The 14,622-nt window shown below is 42.6% G+C and overlaps 1 protein-coding gene across 2 annotated transcripts in view; it reads left to right on the top strand.

Annotated features, from left to right (window-relative positions):
* Positions 1-827: 827 nt before the first annotated feature.
* LOC140426994 (glucocorticoid receptor-like) overlaps positions 828-14,622 on the top strand; it is a 170,231-nt gene continuing 156,436 nt past the window's right edge. Inside the window, exons 1-2 of one of the 2 annotated variants that reach the window (XM_072512350.1) lie at positions 828-1,003; positions 4,638-5,659. In XM_072512350.1, coding sequence (XP_072368451.1) covers positions 4,665-5,659 — 995 coding nt within the window. In that variant the 5' untranslated portion in view covers positions 828-1,003; positions 4,638-4,664. Of the gene's footprint in view, positions 1,004-1,869; positions 1,953-4,637; positions 5,660-14,622 lie in introns of those variants that run through there. The other variant, XM_072512349.1, reaches the window with a different exon arrangement.

The following is a 14,622-nucleotide window of genomic DNA, read 5'->3' as shown; positions in this document are numbered from 1 at the left end:
GGGCTTGATGGAGCCTCGAGTGGGGCCTTTAGCCACTGACCCTTATTGTGAGTGGATGGAGGGGATTGAGGTTTTTGGCTGAAATGACTGCCAAATTCAGGAGGGGGGAGGATGAAATATAAGAGTATATCGGTAGTTCAAAAGGGAAGAGTTAGGGTGAGTAACTGAATAGTTAGAAAGGGAAATTAAGATGGAAAGAGGGTCCACAAATCCCCCACCCCAATGGTTTAGCACACTGGGCTAAGTCGCTGGCTTTTAAAGCAGACCAAGGCAGACCAGCAGCATGGTTCAATTCCCGTACCAGCCTCCCCGAACAGGCGCCGGAATGTGGCGACTAGGGGCTTTTCACAGTAACTTCATTGAAGCCTACTTGTGACAATAAGCGATTTTCATTTCATTTTCAAATGCTGCCATTGGTCCCTCCTTTCTTCACTAGCTATAACATTCCGTAGTCACCCAAAAGGAAAAGTAGAAAAGAGGCGTGAGAAGGTGACTGCGGCAGAACCGAAGATCGGCAGAAGGATAGAAACATGGAACACACAGGTAAGGGAAGGGGCACATCTTCTGACGCAACTCAGTGTTACGTTTGTGATGAACTAATTACTGCAAATGTTCACTTAATCCGCAGGGGGTTGGAGAAAAGACGCGCGCGAATGAAGTACTGAAGAGTTTGTGAACGTTGGGCAAATTCAGCAGTGGCAACGGGCAGAGAGTGCATTTATTAATTTATTTTCCACGGAGAGGAAAGTGACATTTTGCGGTGCACATCCACAAAATGATTTGCAGCCAATTTGCCTGATTGCTCCACCTACAGTCCAGGGCTATTCAGTGGCGGAGACGGAGAGAGCTGTCTCTCTTTCTCTCTCTGCAACAACTTCAGTCAGCGCCTGCCTGCTGCTCCAAGACGTTTCAGGATCCTGTGGAGAAATGGATTGATTCTCAGACAGCTCTCACTGAGGATTTTACATCGCGGCGGCAGCAGCAGCAGCGAATGTTTGTGGACGTAAGTTGGCAAATCGGTACATTGCGCGTAAAACGATGCAAAGTAAATCCAAAAGGCGGCTGCGTTGACAGCTGACCCGACACCAAACTGTTGCACACCCCACTGAGGAGGGAGTCACATATATTTATTTATAAATGGCTACATTCTTGCTGTTGGGGGGTCGAGGCCTCGACTCAGATGGAGTTATTGACGAGGATTATTTATTTTGATTAATTGTTGGCAAAAGAGCGGAAGTGTTTTTTTAGATCAATACATCGCTATCTAACGCTGCTCGTTTTCTTTCCCGCCTCCCTCACGGCGGAGACTTCGATCTTGAAAAACGTTTGGATCCTGGGCTTACCCCCCCCCCCCCCCCCCCCTATCCATCCCCCTCCCTCTCTCCCCCCTCCCTCTCCCTCCACCCGGGCAGTACGAGCGGAGACGGTGAAAGTTGGACATTGCGATGTGTTTAATTAAAGCGGCGTTGCTTCAGGGCAAAGTTTGACGTGTCAGTATTTTGGGGTGTCCAACTTTAATCTGCTGCCATCTCGGCCGCGCTCTTAATCCTGCGCGGAACTCGGATCTTTGAACCGAGGCGTTTCGTTTCAAAGATTGAACAACGTCGAGATGTTAGGTTTTGTTCTGTTTGCCAGGGATTTGGCTTTAAATCAGCGCCGTTGACGTCACCGAGATCAACGTGTTCCCGTGCGTCGGGGGCATAATGGCTGCGCGCCTGCGTGGGGTGGGGGGGGGGGGCGAGGTGAGCGCGCGGCGTGTTACGTGACCGCGCTACGGAGAGAGGGGGTTGACGTGCGTGCGTGCGCATTCTCGGCCGAGCGACAGCTGAAGAGGACATTTTAGGATCGAGAAGGAAAGACGAGCGGCGGCGGCGGAGGAGGAGGAGGAGGAGGAGGGCGAGGGCGGCGCGGTCGGGGGCTTCAAGAGCGTGAAGGCCGAGCGGCGCCATGAGGTGGGCGGAGAACCGGGTGCAACTCGGCGGGGCGGCGTGGGCTGTCAGTGGGCTCGGAGGCTGCGATCGGGGGGAGTAAAGCGGGCTCTGGCCCAGCCGCGGGGGAGGAATACAAACTGAGGCAGGTTTCACACCGATCTGTCCCTGGATCGCGACTCCGGGGGTGGGGAGTCCGTCCTCCTCCAAACCTGATACCAAGAGGAGTGGGGGCACTTGTTGCACAAGTTGGTGAAATGAGCTGGCTGCCAATTTTTGAAATAATGAAGTTTAGAGAGCCGGAGTCGCTGAGGTAACCAGCCCCCATCGATTTACAGAGCAACCTGAATGAATTCACTTTTTCTTCTTCTTCAGGCTCTTTTGGGGTTGTGCTGACTCTGGCAGTATCAGTGATCCCCCGCCCCCCGAGCTTTGTCATTTGATGTGTGCAAGCTTGTCAGTGCTGCAGGTGCCAGGAACAGAGCTGTTTGTTGGCAGCACAGAGGGTTTCTGTCAAACTTTAAAATCTCCTTGCATTGTGGGCAGCGCAGCGCATTCTGAACCGTTGGCTGTGAACATCGCTCAGTAAATATCTTTGCGATCAAAGTTCAATGCCAGGACCGAGTCTCCAGGCAAGATACATACGTGAGTTGAATGAGACCATAAGACATGGGAGCAGAATTAGGCCATTCGGCCCATCGAGTCTGCTCCACCATTCAATCATGGCTGATATGTTTCTCATCCCCATTCTCCTGCCTTCTCCCCATAACCTCTGATCCTCATATTAATCAAGAACCTATCCATCTCTGTCTTAAAGACACTCAGTGATTTGGCCTCCACAGCCTTCTACGGCAATGAGTTCCACAGATTAACCACCCTCTGGCTGAAGAAATTCCTCCTCATCTCTGTTTTGAAGGATCGTCCCTTCAGTCTGAGGATGTGCCCTTGGGTTCTAGTCTCCTACTAGTGGAAGCAGGCTCTCCATGTCCACTCTATCTAGGCCTCTTAGTATCCTGTAAGTTTCATTAAGATTTCCCCCTCATCCGTCTAAAATCCAATGAGTACAGACCCAGAGCCCTCAACCACTCTTGATATGACAAGCTCTTCATTCTGGGGATCATTCTTGCGAATGTGGGGATAGGCATTTGCAAGTCCTCTTAGGCCTTTAACGGAAAGTGAACACCTGAGCTGGAAGGGTACCTACTTTCAAACATCACATTTCCTATTCTCTTCATTTTAGAGTTTTACCATTTCGATATTTTGTTATTTTTAATAGTGGCTAAATTTAAATTAAGGGGTCTTCTCGCTGTTGGTTGCTATGCTCTCTTTTTCAATCCATTTGACATAGGTTTGTTTTGAAATTCATTAAACGTGCTTTGTGTTTCTCTAGAGAACTGGTTACTTTTTTCAGCCATGTTTTATTAGCATTTGGTTGCTAATGGTCCCAGTTGCCTATTAAAGCTAAAGATAATTTGTGGAGATAGACAAAAGTGTCTTGTTAGGAAATGCAAATGTAGATAGTACATAGAAATATAATCACAGTAAGACAAGGAGCCATCAGTAAGGAGACTACAATGTACAGAGAATGGCAGCATAAGGGACTGTTTGAAATTTTTTTTAGGAGGCACCAATAGATTATGGAAAAACGTTGCAATATCAATAGGTAAATGTTTTAGCACTTGTACCTGTCTGTAGACTAGCTGTTAGGTACGTCATAGCAGGATAGCATAGAAAAGTGAGCATAATGTATACATTGTAACTGAGACATTGACCACCCAGAGAATTAAGAAACATTATAGCCTAAATTAACAACAGCATTGTTTCCCATTGCAGGTGACTGATACAGAGAGGTGTAAATTCAACAGTAAAAACTTGTGTTGAGCAGTTACCCACAGCAAATTGGACTTAAAAGACTTCATTTAGGTTGTTCATTAAATATGAATGCTGGTTCAGACTAGTATTCTAAATGCACGACAGGTGCTTTGATAGGGGATTTGGAAGTGGTTTGAAACTTAGTTAAATAATTAAAAATGAGATTAGTCACTCAGATTTTCTTTTCTGTTGTGTCCTGAGATGCACAGTGTTCTCTATGCCACATGTATAGACCAAACTGTTCACAAGGCAGAAAACACAGTTGAGAAGAGATTTTCGACTATTTATTATGAAAATTATATCTATATTATATTGCTGTTGGATTTTGATTCTCCAATATTGCAGTAAGAAATAGAAGTCTGAAGGTTTTTAATTGTTTAAATGTGACAAGCGTACATCTGGATGTTGTCTCCATAGCTGTGGGTGATGTCGTTGATGGACAGTATGTAAATGAGAAAAAGGGGCTGCCAGGGATTGAATCTTGGAGACTTCTAGAGACCACCGAGAGGTCAAAGAGGGAAAATGCGTTACAATTGTATTCATAGAGAATATAATTTCATTAAGGTCATTTTACTGCTATGGCAGGGTGAATTCATTCTGTGCCTCGTAAGTCAGAGGTTTTCACAGATGGAGTTGAATTGTGTTATTGAGTTTCGGACTGTGTAGTGATTAGTGGGAAGTTGGATTTTAAGATTGAGATAGGCATGTATGTTTGAATCAGACTGGAGAAAGTTTGAAGTCTCTTGGAAGATGCTGACAGCTGATGCTCATTTCATTTTCTCGGTTTATTTTGTGATGCTAAGCGCTCTAGCTGAAATGTAATTTTCTTTGTTGCAGATTGTGCTGTGAGTGCCCAGCTCCGTGATGGCGAATTTTGCAGAGGATGAGAAAATGAAACCAGGGAAGCAAATCTGGAATGTAGTTGCTGGCTTAAGTGAAGGAAGTGGCAGTCTGAAAGACTGTGAAGGAGTAATGGAAGGTGGGGAGATGATGACAGCCATGCCTGGGCCCATAATGCAGTTCTTGCCACATGACAGCAACAATAGTAACAAGCAGCAACTGGATGGAGTTCGGATCGCAAATGGAGCTAGTGGCCAGCAGCAACATCTTTCCCAGGCAGCCAGTGACCTGTCTGAGTTGGAACAGAGCCTTGCTGCCCTAAATGAGTTGCAGGATGCAGGGAATAGAGTAAAGAGTGACACAGATGTCGGCCTGTACCAAAGTGGTTGTGAGGATGATTTTCTGGGAGTCCTCGAGGATGGCAGTTCAGTGGATTTTCTGCCTGATCTCGAGTTCTTCCCGTCTCCAAGGGAGGAAAAGCAGCAAGGCAGTCCCTGGAGCCTGACCGCATTCTGCGGAGATGATGAGTTGGGTTTGCTGTCGCCTCTGTCCTCTGAGCCTCCACTGCTCAAGGACAGTCTGGTGGATCTGCAGCCAATTGAAGAGTGTATTGCTCCCTGGCCAACTCTAGAGAGTAGGCCTACTGAAAGCAGGGAGAATATTTGGACACCTTTGCTAGCTGCAACCACTGCCCCCAAGGAGGTGAAACAAGAACAGGAGAGTTACATCGAATTGGTTACTCCTGGAGTCATCAAACAAGAGCAAGTCAGCAGGGGTTACTGTAGAGCTGCCAATGGGGCAGCAGGAGCCCATATTGCAGGCAAGGAGTCCATTTATCTGTACAGCACAGAACCGGTGCAAACCAGCAGCGATCAGAAACCCACCTTCAGCTTTGTTTCGCCTTTCACAACGGTCGCTCAAGCCTGGGAAATACGCCAGCGTCCCAATGCAAATCTGTCTGAAAGCAGAATGGGGAACATCTGCTCTGGGAGAGGTGTTTTGCCAGCAAAGTACAATAGGTAAGCATCTTTTTTGCTTTAAACCTATAACCAGATACCTTTTCGTGTTACCGGAGCTGGTCATTGTGAGAGCAAGGTGTACTTTGTGGCAGAAATAAAAATCAGTACTTCCTTGGCTATAGGCGGCATAGTGGCACAGTAGTTGGCACTGCTGTATCACAGCACCAGGAACCCAGGTTCGATTCTGACCTCTGGTGACTTTGTGGAGCTTGCACTTTCTCTCAGTGTCTGTGTAGGTTTCCTCTGGGTGTTCTGGTTTCTTCCCATAGTCCAAAGATGTGCAGGTTAGGTGGATTGGCCATGCTAAGTTGCCCCTTAGTGCCCAAAAGATTAGGTGGGGTTACTGGGTTACGAGGATAGAGCGGAGGTGTGGGGTTAAGTAGGGTGCTCTTTCCAAGTGCTGGTACGGACCCGATGAGCCAAATGGCCTTCTGCACTGTAAATTCTATGATTGTATGAAGTGCTTTGGGACAACCTGGGCTCATTTCTTTTATCTACATTTAAAGGTGGGAATAATCTGTAAATTTGTTGTGATGTAATTACACCTATACGGTGCCTCGATGGAGAGAATCTATTGTGCCACAACCAAATAGCCCCCTAGTGTGGAAGCTTGGATCAATGACATGGCAGGGTTCATCAAACTGGAGAGGATAAAGTTTGCCTTGCGAGGGTCTGTGCAGGCGTTCCTCAGGCGGTGGCAACCGTTCCTAGACTATCTCGCGGAGCGTTAGGAGGAGGTCAGCAGCAGCAGCAACCCAGGGGCGGGGGGGTTTCTCTTGGGGTGGTGTTTGGGTCAATGTGTTTTTTTTCCCCCTATTTGTGCTTTTTACTGTTACATGGGGGGTTACTGTATATGGGGGAAATCCAGTGTATAATTTCTACTTGTTGCGTTATTGTTGCTTTCTTTTTGTGGGGGGGTTTGTTGAAAATGTGTTGAAAAACTTGAATAAATATATATTTTTTTAAAAACACTATTTTCCAACTTGCCCGAAATTTTGTTGATATATTAAGTATTAATGATAGAATATTTGGCACAAGAAAATGTAACTGTTATTTGGCATTAAACAATTGAACCGAATTATATCTTCCTTGCCGGTTATCCCTGTAGTCTAACCCCTTTATACAGAAGACTACACTTTGTCCAGTCCTTGCATGACTTGAGGGATCAATTAGTGTGTGTTGGTGATTTTTTTTATAGATATGATTTTAGAAAATTAAATTCTTGAAAATTACTGTAAACATTTGTATTTGGTTCATATTTAATCAGAATTGGTATTTAGTCTCACCTTGGACAGTATTAAATCCATTAATCCAAAAATATTGCCCAGCTAAAGATAAAAATGAAGTATTTGTCCAAAAGACAATTACTCCAAAAACTCCACCGAACAGGATTATAGGAGCATCTGAACTCACTGTCTGGTAACAAACTTCTCTGCTAACTTGATTTTGAGAACCATCTTTACAGGCTTAGGTTTGGGATGGGTGGTTCAATCGGAAGAGATACAATAACTGTTGGTCAAAATTTACTGCAAAACTTGGAAAATTTGTTTACATCATTCCTGTCCACTGTTACTTAGTTTGATTTATTTTGCTAAAATAGGTTTTGAAGTTGAGCCAGAATCCAGGCTTCTTACCACTATTTCTAAAACAAAACTTAATGTAGGTTACAAAATGCAGCATCAAACGTTGCAGCTATGTTAATATTTGTCACATTTCAACAGACAAAATGCAAGGATATGACGGATATTATTAAATAGTCATCTGTTTGAATTTAATATTTGTAAGAGTGCTATTTGTAATTGGGGAATGTCTTTCTAGTTTCTCCTTTTAAAAATAAATGTTGCAGACTATTTGAGCGTTTGAATTGAAGTACATTGCTGGATTGAATTGAAGTACATTGCTGGATGTCGAGCAAGGGAAATCATTGTTTGTGATGCTGCAAGTGAGAGATCGGCTTTGGCAATCAATGATATTTCATTTAACCCGTAAAATTTATATTGCAATATTAGCACTGAAACTATAACTCCGACATAAGCCATGCTTTTATGTGAACCCATTAGCTAATAGTTATTATGTGATTGCACTATTTAAAATGATTCTAATCTTATTAGTGACTGGTAAACGTGTGCTGCCTTGATTGATTCATGTTTGGTTGGCAAGAAAACCTCTGTGCCAATACCAATAAAGGCAGACTAGATTGGAATGGGGATTTGGTGAGAGTTCATATCTAGAGTAATATTGACCAGTTCTTTTCCAGTCTGCACAAATGCTGCCATTGACTGCCATGGAATAATTAAAAACATTTCATAACTCTGAACTCTTGCTTTGCTCAACCCTTGATTCAAATCTCGTACCAGCTTTCCCAAACAGGCGGCAGAATGTGGCGACTAGGGGCTTTTCACAGTAACTTCATTTGAAGCCTACTTGTGACAATAAGCGATTTTCATTTCATTTAATCTCTGCACTCTTCATCAAGGGAACAACATTGCTGTATTCACAGGCTTACAGCCAGCTCTAATTTGACAGGAACTAATTGATGAGTTGGGTGAATTACAGAGGAGGAATAATACTGTAAGCATCCAAATTTACTTCTGAACTGCTTCAAAGTGTTTCAAGTGGGTGCACAAACACACACAAAATTGCACTCTGCAGATTAGCTGATTTCCTGAGAATGGATCTGCCAGGAAATCAACTAAATGGCAGTCCCAGTACTGAGTAAGCCTGAGTATCTGCCTTTAGACCATAAGACATAGGAGCGGAAGTAAGGCCATTCGGCCCATCGAGTCCACTCCACCATTCAATCATGGTGGAGTGGAAAGATGGCTTTCTTAAATAAAAGATCTTAATCCTGCTCTGAAGCAACTCAGGCAGTGAGATTTTTGTCCTTTTTTAAAAATCAACAGTTTAATTTCTTCCTGGATTTGCTGGAATGCCAGTCCTTCAATAGCAGATTGAGATTCTTACAATTTTTGATCTGTATTTTTTGGGAGGTTTCAATAAGACCAGCTGTTTTTTGTTATTTCCTTCTATTGGAATTACAAATGATTCCTGTTAAGGTATTTTATTGCTTGGCTTGTGGCTAAAGACTTTCCTTTTCATACTAAGAAAGGTAAAGACTCTTCTACAACGGAAATGCATACAAAGCATTGGATGAACAATTTTAAAATCAATATCAGTTCTATCTTTTTCCCAATGTTTTATTAGTATTCCTCCTAAAATTGTATTGTTTCAACAAAATGGTTATCAATTCACCAAAATGGTAAGTCTATTTTGCAGGAAATAATGTTTTACAGATTGTGAATGCCACAGGGGAAAGAACCCAGATTTCAGCAGCTGTATTGCATGTGTTAATGCCTAAGTATAGGGAAAAATACTCCTTCAGTTCAATTTTAACTTGCAATGTTTTTAACTAACTCTTAGGGCCATGGTCCTACACAGTATTCTCTCTATACATCTGTTAAATTAATTCCTTTCATCATTGAAAGAAAATTACATTCTCTAGCGGAGTACGTTTGAGGAGCTGAATGACCTATTCCTACTCCTTGCTTGTATGTTCCCTGCATAAATGTATTTAACATGCAGTAATAAAATTTAGCTTCTTTAGCCTTTTTAATGGTTATCTCTGGCTTTGAACTGAGTATATTTCTTTCTGTATGTTCATTGAATCCTTTGCTATTATATTTTTGTCTTTATAAATGTAGTGACTAAAATTAGACATAATGTCTACATAATCATGAATGCCTTTTGCTATTCGCGTTTCTCATTTTGTCTTGTATTGAATGGATTTGTTTATACCATTTTTGTTTATATCATCTTTGGTGCTATAGCATTACCAAGACTGAAAACAGCTTTTGTAATAAGTGGTTAAAATATCAATTTTCTATTTATTATGTCCAATAAGGACTCAAAACATAGGCTGCAGATGCAAAGGTTGACAATGTTGCTGGTCTATATTTAAAAAAAAAACACATTCCTTAACAGAATGGACATGAAAAAAGTTCTGTGTGGCTTTTATACTTGGGTGTAAGTTGAAGGTAATTTGCAATCTGGCAGCAAAAGCTGTGCATGAATGAGGGAGTGCAGTGTCGGAACCTCATAAAGACGTTGTTGTGCTCACTTGAATTAATCAGACCCCTAGTCCTTAGCTTAAGTTTGGACAAGTGTTCATTTAATATTTCCTATATGGTTAAGGAGAAGTGTTGCAGTCAAAACTCTGGTTGCTGGACCTTTAGGTATGGACTTCCAGCCAGGTGAAATTTGTAACTAGTCTCGAATGTTCCAAACTGCTACAAGTGAGAAAATAAAGGAGAGATAATATTATTAAAAATCACATATTGGGAACTTTATCTCTATATTTTAAGGTGAAATCAATGCACCCTAAAGGAAATTAACTTGGGAAAGTTCATTAATAGTGCTGCCATCTTGGATGAGGCCTGACTACCAGAACCTGTACGGTCACTGCTTAGGTATACAATTTGAAGCTGCAACATTTATTTTAGTGATGCTAGTTTTATTAATAAACTCAATTTAAATAATGAAGAATGATTTCCACCAAAAGAGGGTTCCCAAAAGCTTTTGCTGTGTTAATTAATCTAGATTTTCTGTTTGAGGGACTGAAACCCATGTTTTCTTTAGTTCTTTCAAGTTTATAAGTGGGAGAAAGAAGAGCAGTTTTTCCCCAGAAATTAAATGACATATAGACATTATCTTTGAAGTGAGGGAAGAGAAAATATTTGCATAATTAAAATGCAAACAATGGTGTTTAAACTTTCCCTACAATTTTTTTATTTTGAAAATATTTGTGACCAGGATGGTCAGTATTCTCTTTCCAACTAGGTAAGTAACATAAAGGCATTGTTATTCCTTCCAGATGAAAATTGAGAGCTCAAATAAGAGCTCATTTTGTTGACCACAGCAAGTTCATATAATATAATCTTTATTATTGCCACAAGTAGGCTTACATTAACACTGCAATGAAGTTACTGTGAAAATCCCCTAGTCACCACATTCCGGCGAATTCAGAATGTCCAATTCATCTAACAAGCACGTCTTTCAGGACTGTGGGAGGAAACCAGAGCATCCGGAGGAAACCCATGCAGACATGGGGAGAACATGCAGACTCCCTGTGTCTGCACCTCACCCCCTTTCAGGTTACAGAGGAGAAATTAACCCCTCTCCCTTCCTGCCATTTCGGGTTACAGAGGGGAAATTAAACCAGAATTCTCAGTCTTGATCACTGTGCCATGACCCCTGCTAAAATGTATGTGCATGTCTGACATCCCACAGGTCACCTGTCCCTCTCCTTTATATGATCAAATAGCCCAGTACCAGTCACGAATTCAATAATGGCAATTTGGATTTGATTGCTGAAGGACACCTGCCATCTGTCATTCCCTAGAGAGGAGAAAATAACTGAGAAAGAGATGGAAAAAAACTTATGTTTATTTCTTTCCAGATGGATTGGAAAATCTCAGTCTCTCTGTGCTTTTCCTGCTGAGAGCCCACAGTTCCTTTTCAGAGAATGGTTAAGCTTGAATGATGATGTAGCGCAGCAGTAGCTACATACACGATGTTGCCATTCCGTAACTCTGCTTTAATTGTTGCTTTACAATGAAGCCCCATTACAATACTTCCAATTTTTCTGAATTTGTTTTGTAAACTTTCTGATACCGATTTAATTTTCTGATTCTTTGTAAGTGAGCACTACTTTTAGCATAAACAATTTTGATGACTTTCTGTGACATTCTTGCTGAAACTGACCTGTCATTTCACAAGTGATTTCAATAGGTTCTACTTACTGTACCTTAAACATATCTGCAGATTTGTATTGTTTCCCTTTTGTTCTTACTTGCAATTGATGCAGCTAAAGCAGTTGAGGGTTTAGCAGTGCCCTAGACTGAATTGAAGCCGAGGATATTGTTCTGAGTCATTTTTATAAACATCTACATTTCAATCGATTTTTAACTACATTATATCTAGTCACGTGCGTGCAGTAGCTCGATGTAAGCTTTCATAGCATTGGAGATGGAAGGTTAATAGACCGTTATTGCAAGTTTCTTTCAGACAATAATTCCATAAGGGAATATTACAATATATTACAGCTTTCCACGTTATCTATTATTCTGACATACTATTGATCATTTACCAGTATTGGTTTAGCATTAGAAATATCAAACATGATCTGTTTATTTAATTAATAAAGTTTATGAATGTATTGTAGGCATGAATGTCCTTGCAGAATATATGCAGTTCTCAAGAAAAAATATTTATGTTCTTCAATCCATTTAATCTGTGTCAACAATAAAAATAAATATTTCTCCAGTCAAACCAGACACTCATTTAAAATATGTATCCAATGGAATACAATATGCCGTTGACCTTGAAACATGACTCCTGTCTTTATTTAGTCTGTTAACTGTCACTGCATTCTGTCTACTAAATTGTTAAGCTGTATATTCAAATTATGTTCAGTGGATGTGAATATTGCTGGCTAAGCCAGCATTTATTCCCATAAGACATAGGAGCAGAATTAGGCCACTCGCCCATCGAGTCTGCACCAGCCCCTGGAAAGAGAACCCCACTTAAGCCCACACCTCCACCCTATCTCCATAACCCAGTAACCCCACCTAACCTTTTTTGGACCTTAAGGGCAATTTAGCATGGCCAATCCACCCAATGCACATCTTTGCACTGTGGGAGGAAACCGGACTTTGAACTTCTGCAGTCCATGTGTTTTAGGAGCACTCCGTGCTTGATAGGTCGGTGGACATCAATAATTTTTTGCAAATGAGGAGAAATTTTGAGAGATGACTTAAAGCTTGGACAAAGTGGGGTTGAAAGGTAAATCTTGGAGAGGGGGAGAGGAAAGTGCAGAGACAGGGAGCTTTAGAGAATTCAGAGCTTGGGCCCTAAATGCACAACTACCAATGGTGGATTGAGAGGAATGGTGGATGTATACATGGCCACTTGAAGAATCTGGGAGATCTTCAAGGGTTGTAAGGTTGGAAGAGGTTACAGAGATGGGCATGGGTGAGGTTCAAGAGCCAGTTAACTGGCTCACACGGGAAGGTTTAAACTAGTGTGGCAGGGGGTGGGAACCGGAGCAATAGGTCAGCTGGTGAAATAACTGAGGGGGAACTAGAGAATGGGGCCAGTAAGAGTCCGAGGAAGAGCAGGCAGGGAGATGTTACTGAACACAGCAGAACTGGTGGTCTGATGTGCATTTACTTCAATGTGAGAAGTATAACAGGTAAGGCAGATGAACTTAGACCTTATATTAGTACTTGGAACAATGAAGTTGTTGTCATAATTGAGACTTGGTTGAGGGAAGGACAGGATTGGCAGCTAAACATTCCAGGATTTAGATGTTTCAGGTGGGATAGAGGGGATGTAAAAGGGGTGGGGGGTTTCAGGTGGGATAGAGGGGATGTAAAAGGGGTGGGGGAGTTGCACAAATGATTAGGGAGGATATCACAGCTGTACTGCGGGAGAACACCTCCGAGGGCACCGCGGCAGTATGGGTCGAGCTCAGGAATAGGAATGGTGCAGTCACAATGTTGGAGGTCTACTACAAGCCTCCCAGCAGTCAGCGAGAGATAGAGGAGCAGATAGGTAGGCAGATTTTGGAAACGTTTAAAAGCAACAGGGTTGTTGTGGTGAGGGATTTTAACTTCCCCAATATTGACTGGACTCACTTAGTGCTAGGGGCTTGGATGGGGCAGAGTTTGTAAGGAACATCCAGGAGGGCTTCTTAAAACAATATGTAGAAAGTCCAACTAGAGAGGGGGCTGTACTGGACCTGGGGCAACACGGTAGCACAGTGGTTAGCACTGTGACTTCACAGCGTCAGAGTCCCAGGTTTGATTCCCGGCTGGGTCACTGTCTGTGTGGAGTCTGTGCGTTCTCCCTGTGTCTGCGAGGGTTTCCTCCAGGTGCTCTGGTTTCCTCCCACTGGTCCCAAAAGACATGCTGTTAGGTAATTTGGACATTCTGAATTCTCCCTCTGTGTACCCGAACAGGTGCCGGAATGTGGCGACTAGGGGCTTTCCACAGTAACTTCATTGCAATGTAAGCCTACTTGTGACAATAAAGATTATTATTATTATTGGGGAATGCACACGGCCAGGTGGTAGAAGTTTCAGTAGGGGAGCATTTTGGGAACCGTGACCACAATTCAGTAAGCTTTAAGGGACTGGTGAACAAGAATAAGAGTGGTTCTCGGGTGAAGGTACTAAATTGGGGGAAGCCTAATTATAACAATATTAAGCAGAGACTGAAGAAGCTAAATTTGGGGCAGATGTTTGAGGACAAGTCAACATCTGACATGTGGGAGGCTTTCAAATGTCAGTTGATAGAAATTCAGGACCGGCATGTTCCTGTGAGGATGAAGGATAAGTATGGTTAGTTTCGGGAACCTTGGATAATGAAAGGTATTCTGAGCATCGTCAAAAAGGAAGCATTTGAAGGCTGGGAGCAGACCAAGCCCCTGAGGAATATAAGCAAAATAGGAAGGAACTTAAGCAGGGAGTCAGGAGGGCTAAAAGGGGTCACAAAAAGTAATTGGCAAACAGGATTAAGGAAAATCCCAAGGTTTTTTATATGTACATAAAAAGCAAGAGGGTAGCCAAGGAAAAGGTTGGCCACTGAAGGACAGGGGAGGGAATCTATGTGTGGAGCCAGAGGAAATGGGTGAGGTACTAAATGAGTACTTTGCATCTGTATTCACGAAGGAGAAGGACTTGGTGGATGTTGAGTCTGGGGAAGGGTGTGTAGATAGTCTGGGTCACATTGAGAGATCCAAAAAGAGGAGGTGTTGCGCTTCTTGAAAAACATTAATGTAGATATGTCCCCAGGGCCTAATGGGTTCTACCCCAGAATACTGAGGAAGGCAAGAGAGACTTTGTATCCTCACTGGCTACAGGTGAGGTCCCAGAGAACTGGAGAATAGCCAATGTTGTTCCTTT

The sequence above is a fragment of the Scyliorhinus torazame genome, chromosome 7, assembly GCF_047496885.1.
Source record: "Scyliorhinus torazame isolate Kashiwa2021f chromosome 7, sScyTor2.1, whole genome shotgun sequence".
NCBI lineage: Eukaryota > Metazoa > Chordata > Chondrichthyes > Carcharhiniformes > Scyliorhinidae > Scyliorhinus > Scyliorhinus torazame.
This window is presented reverse-complemented; position numbering and strand designations above follow the sequence as displayed.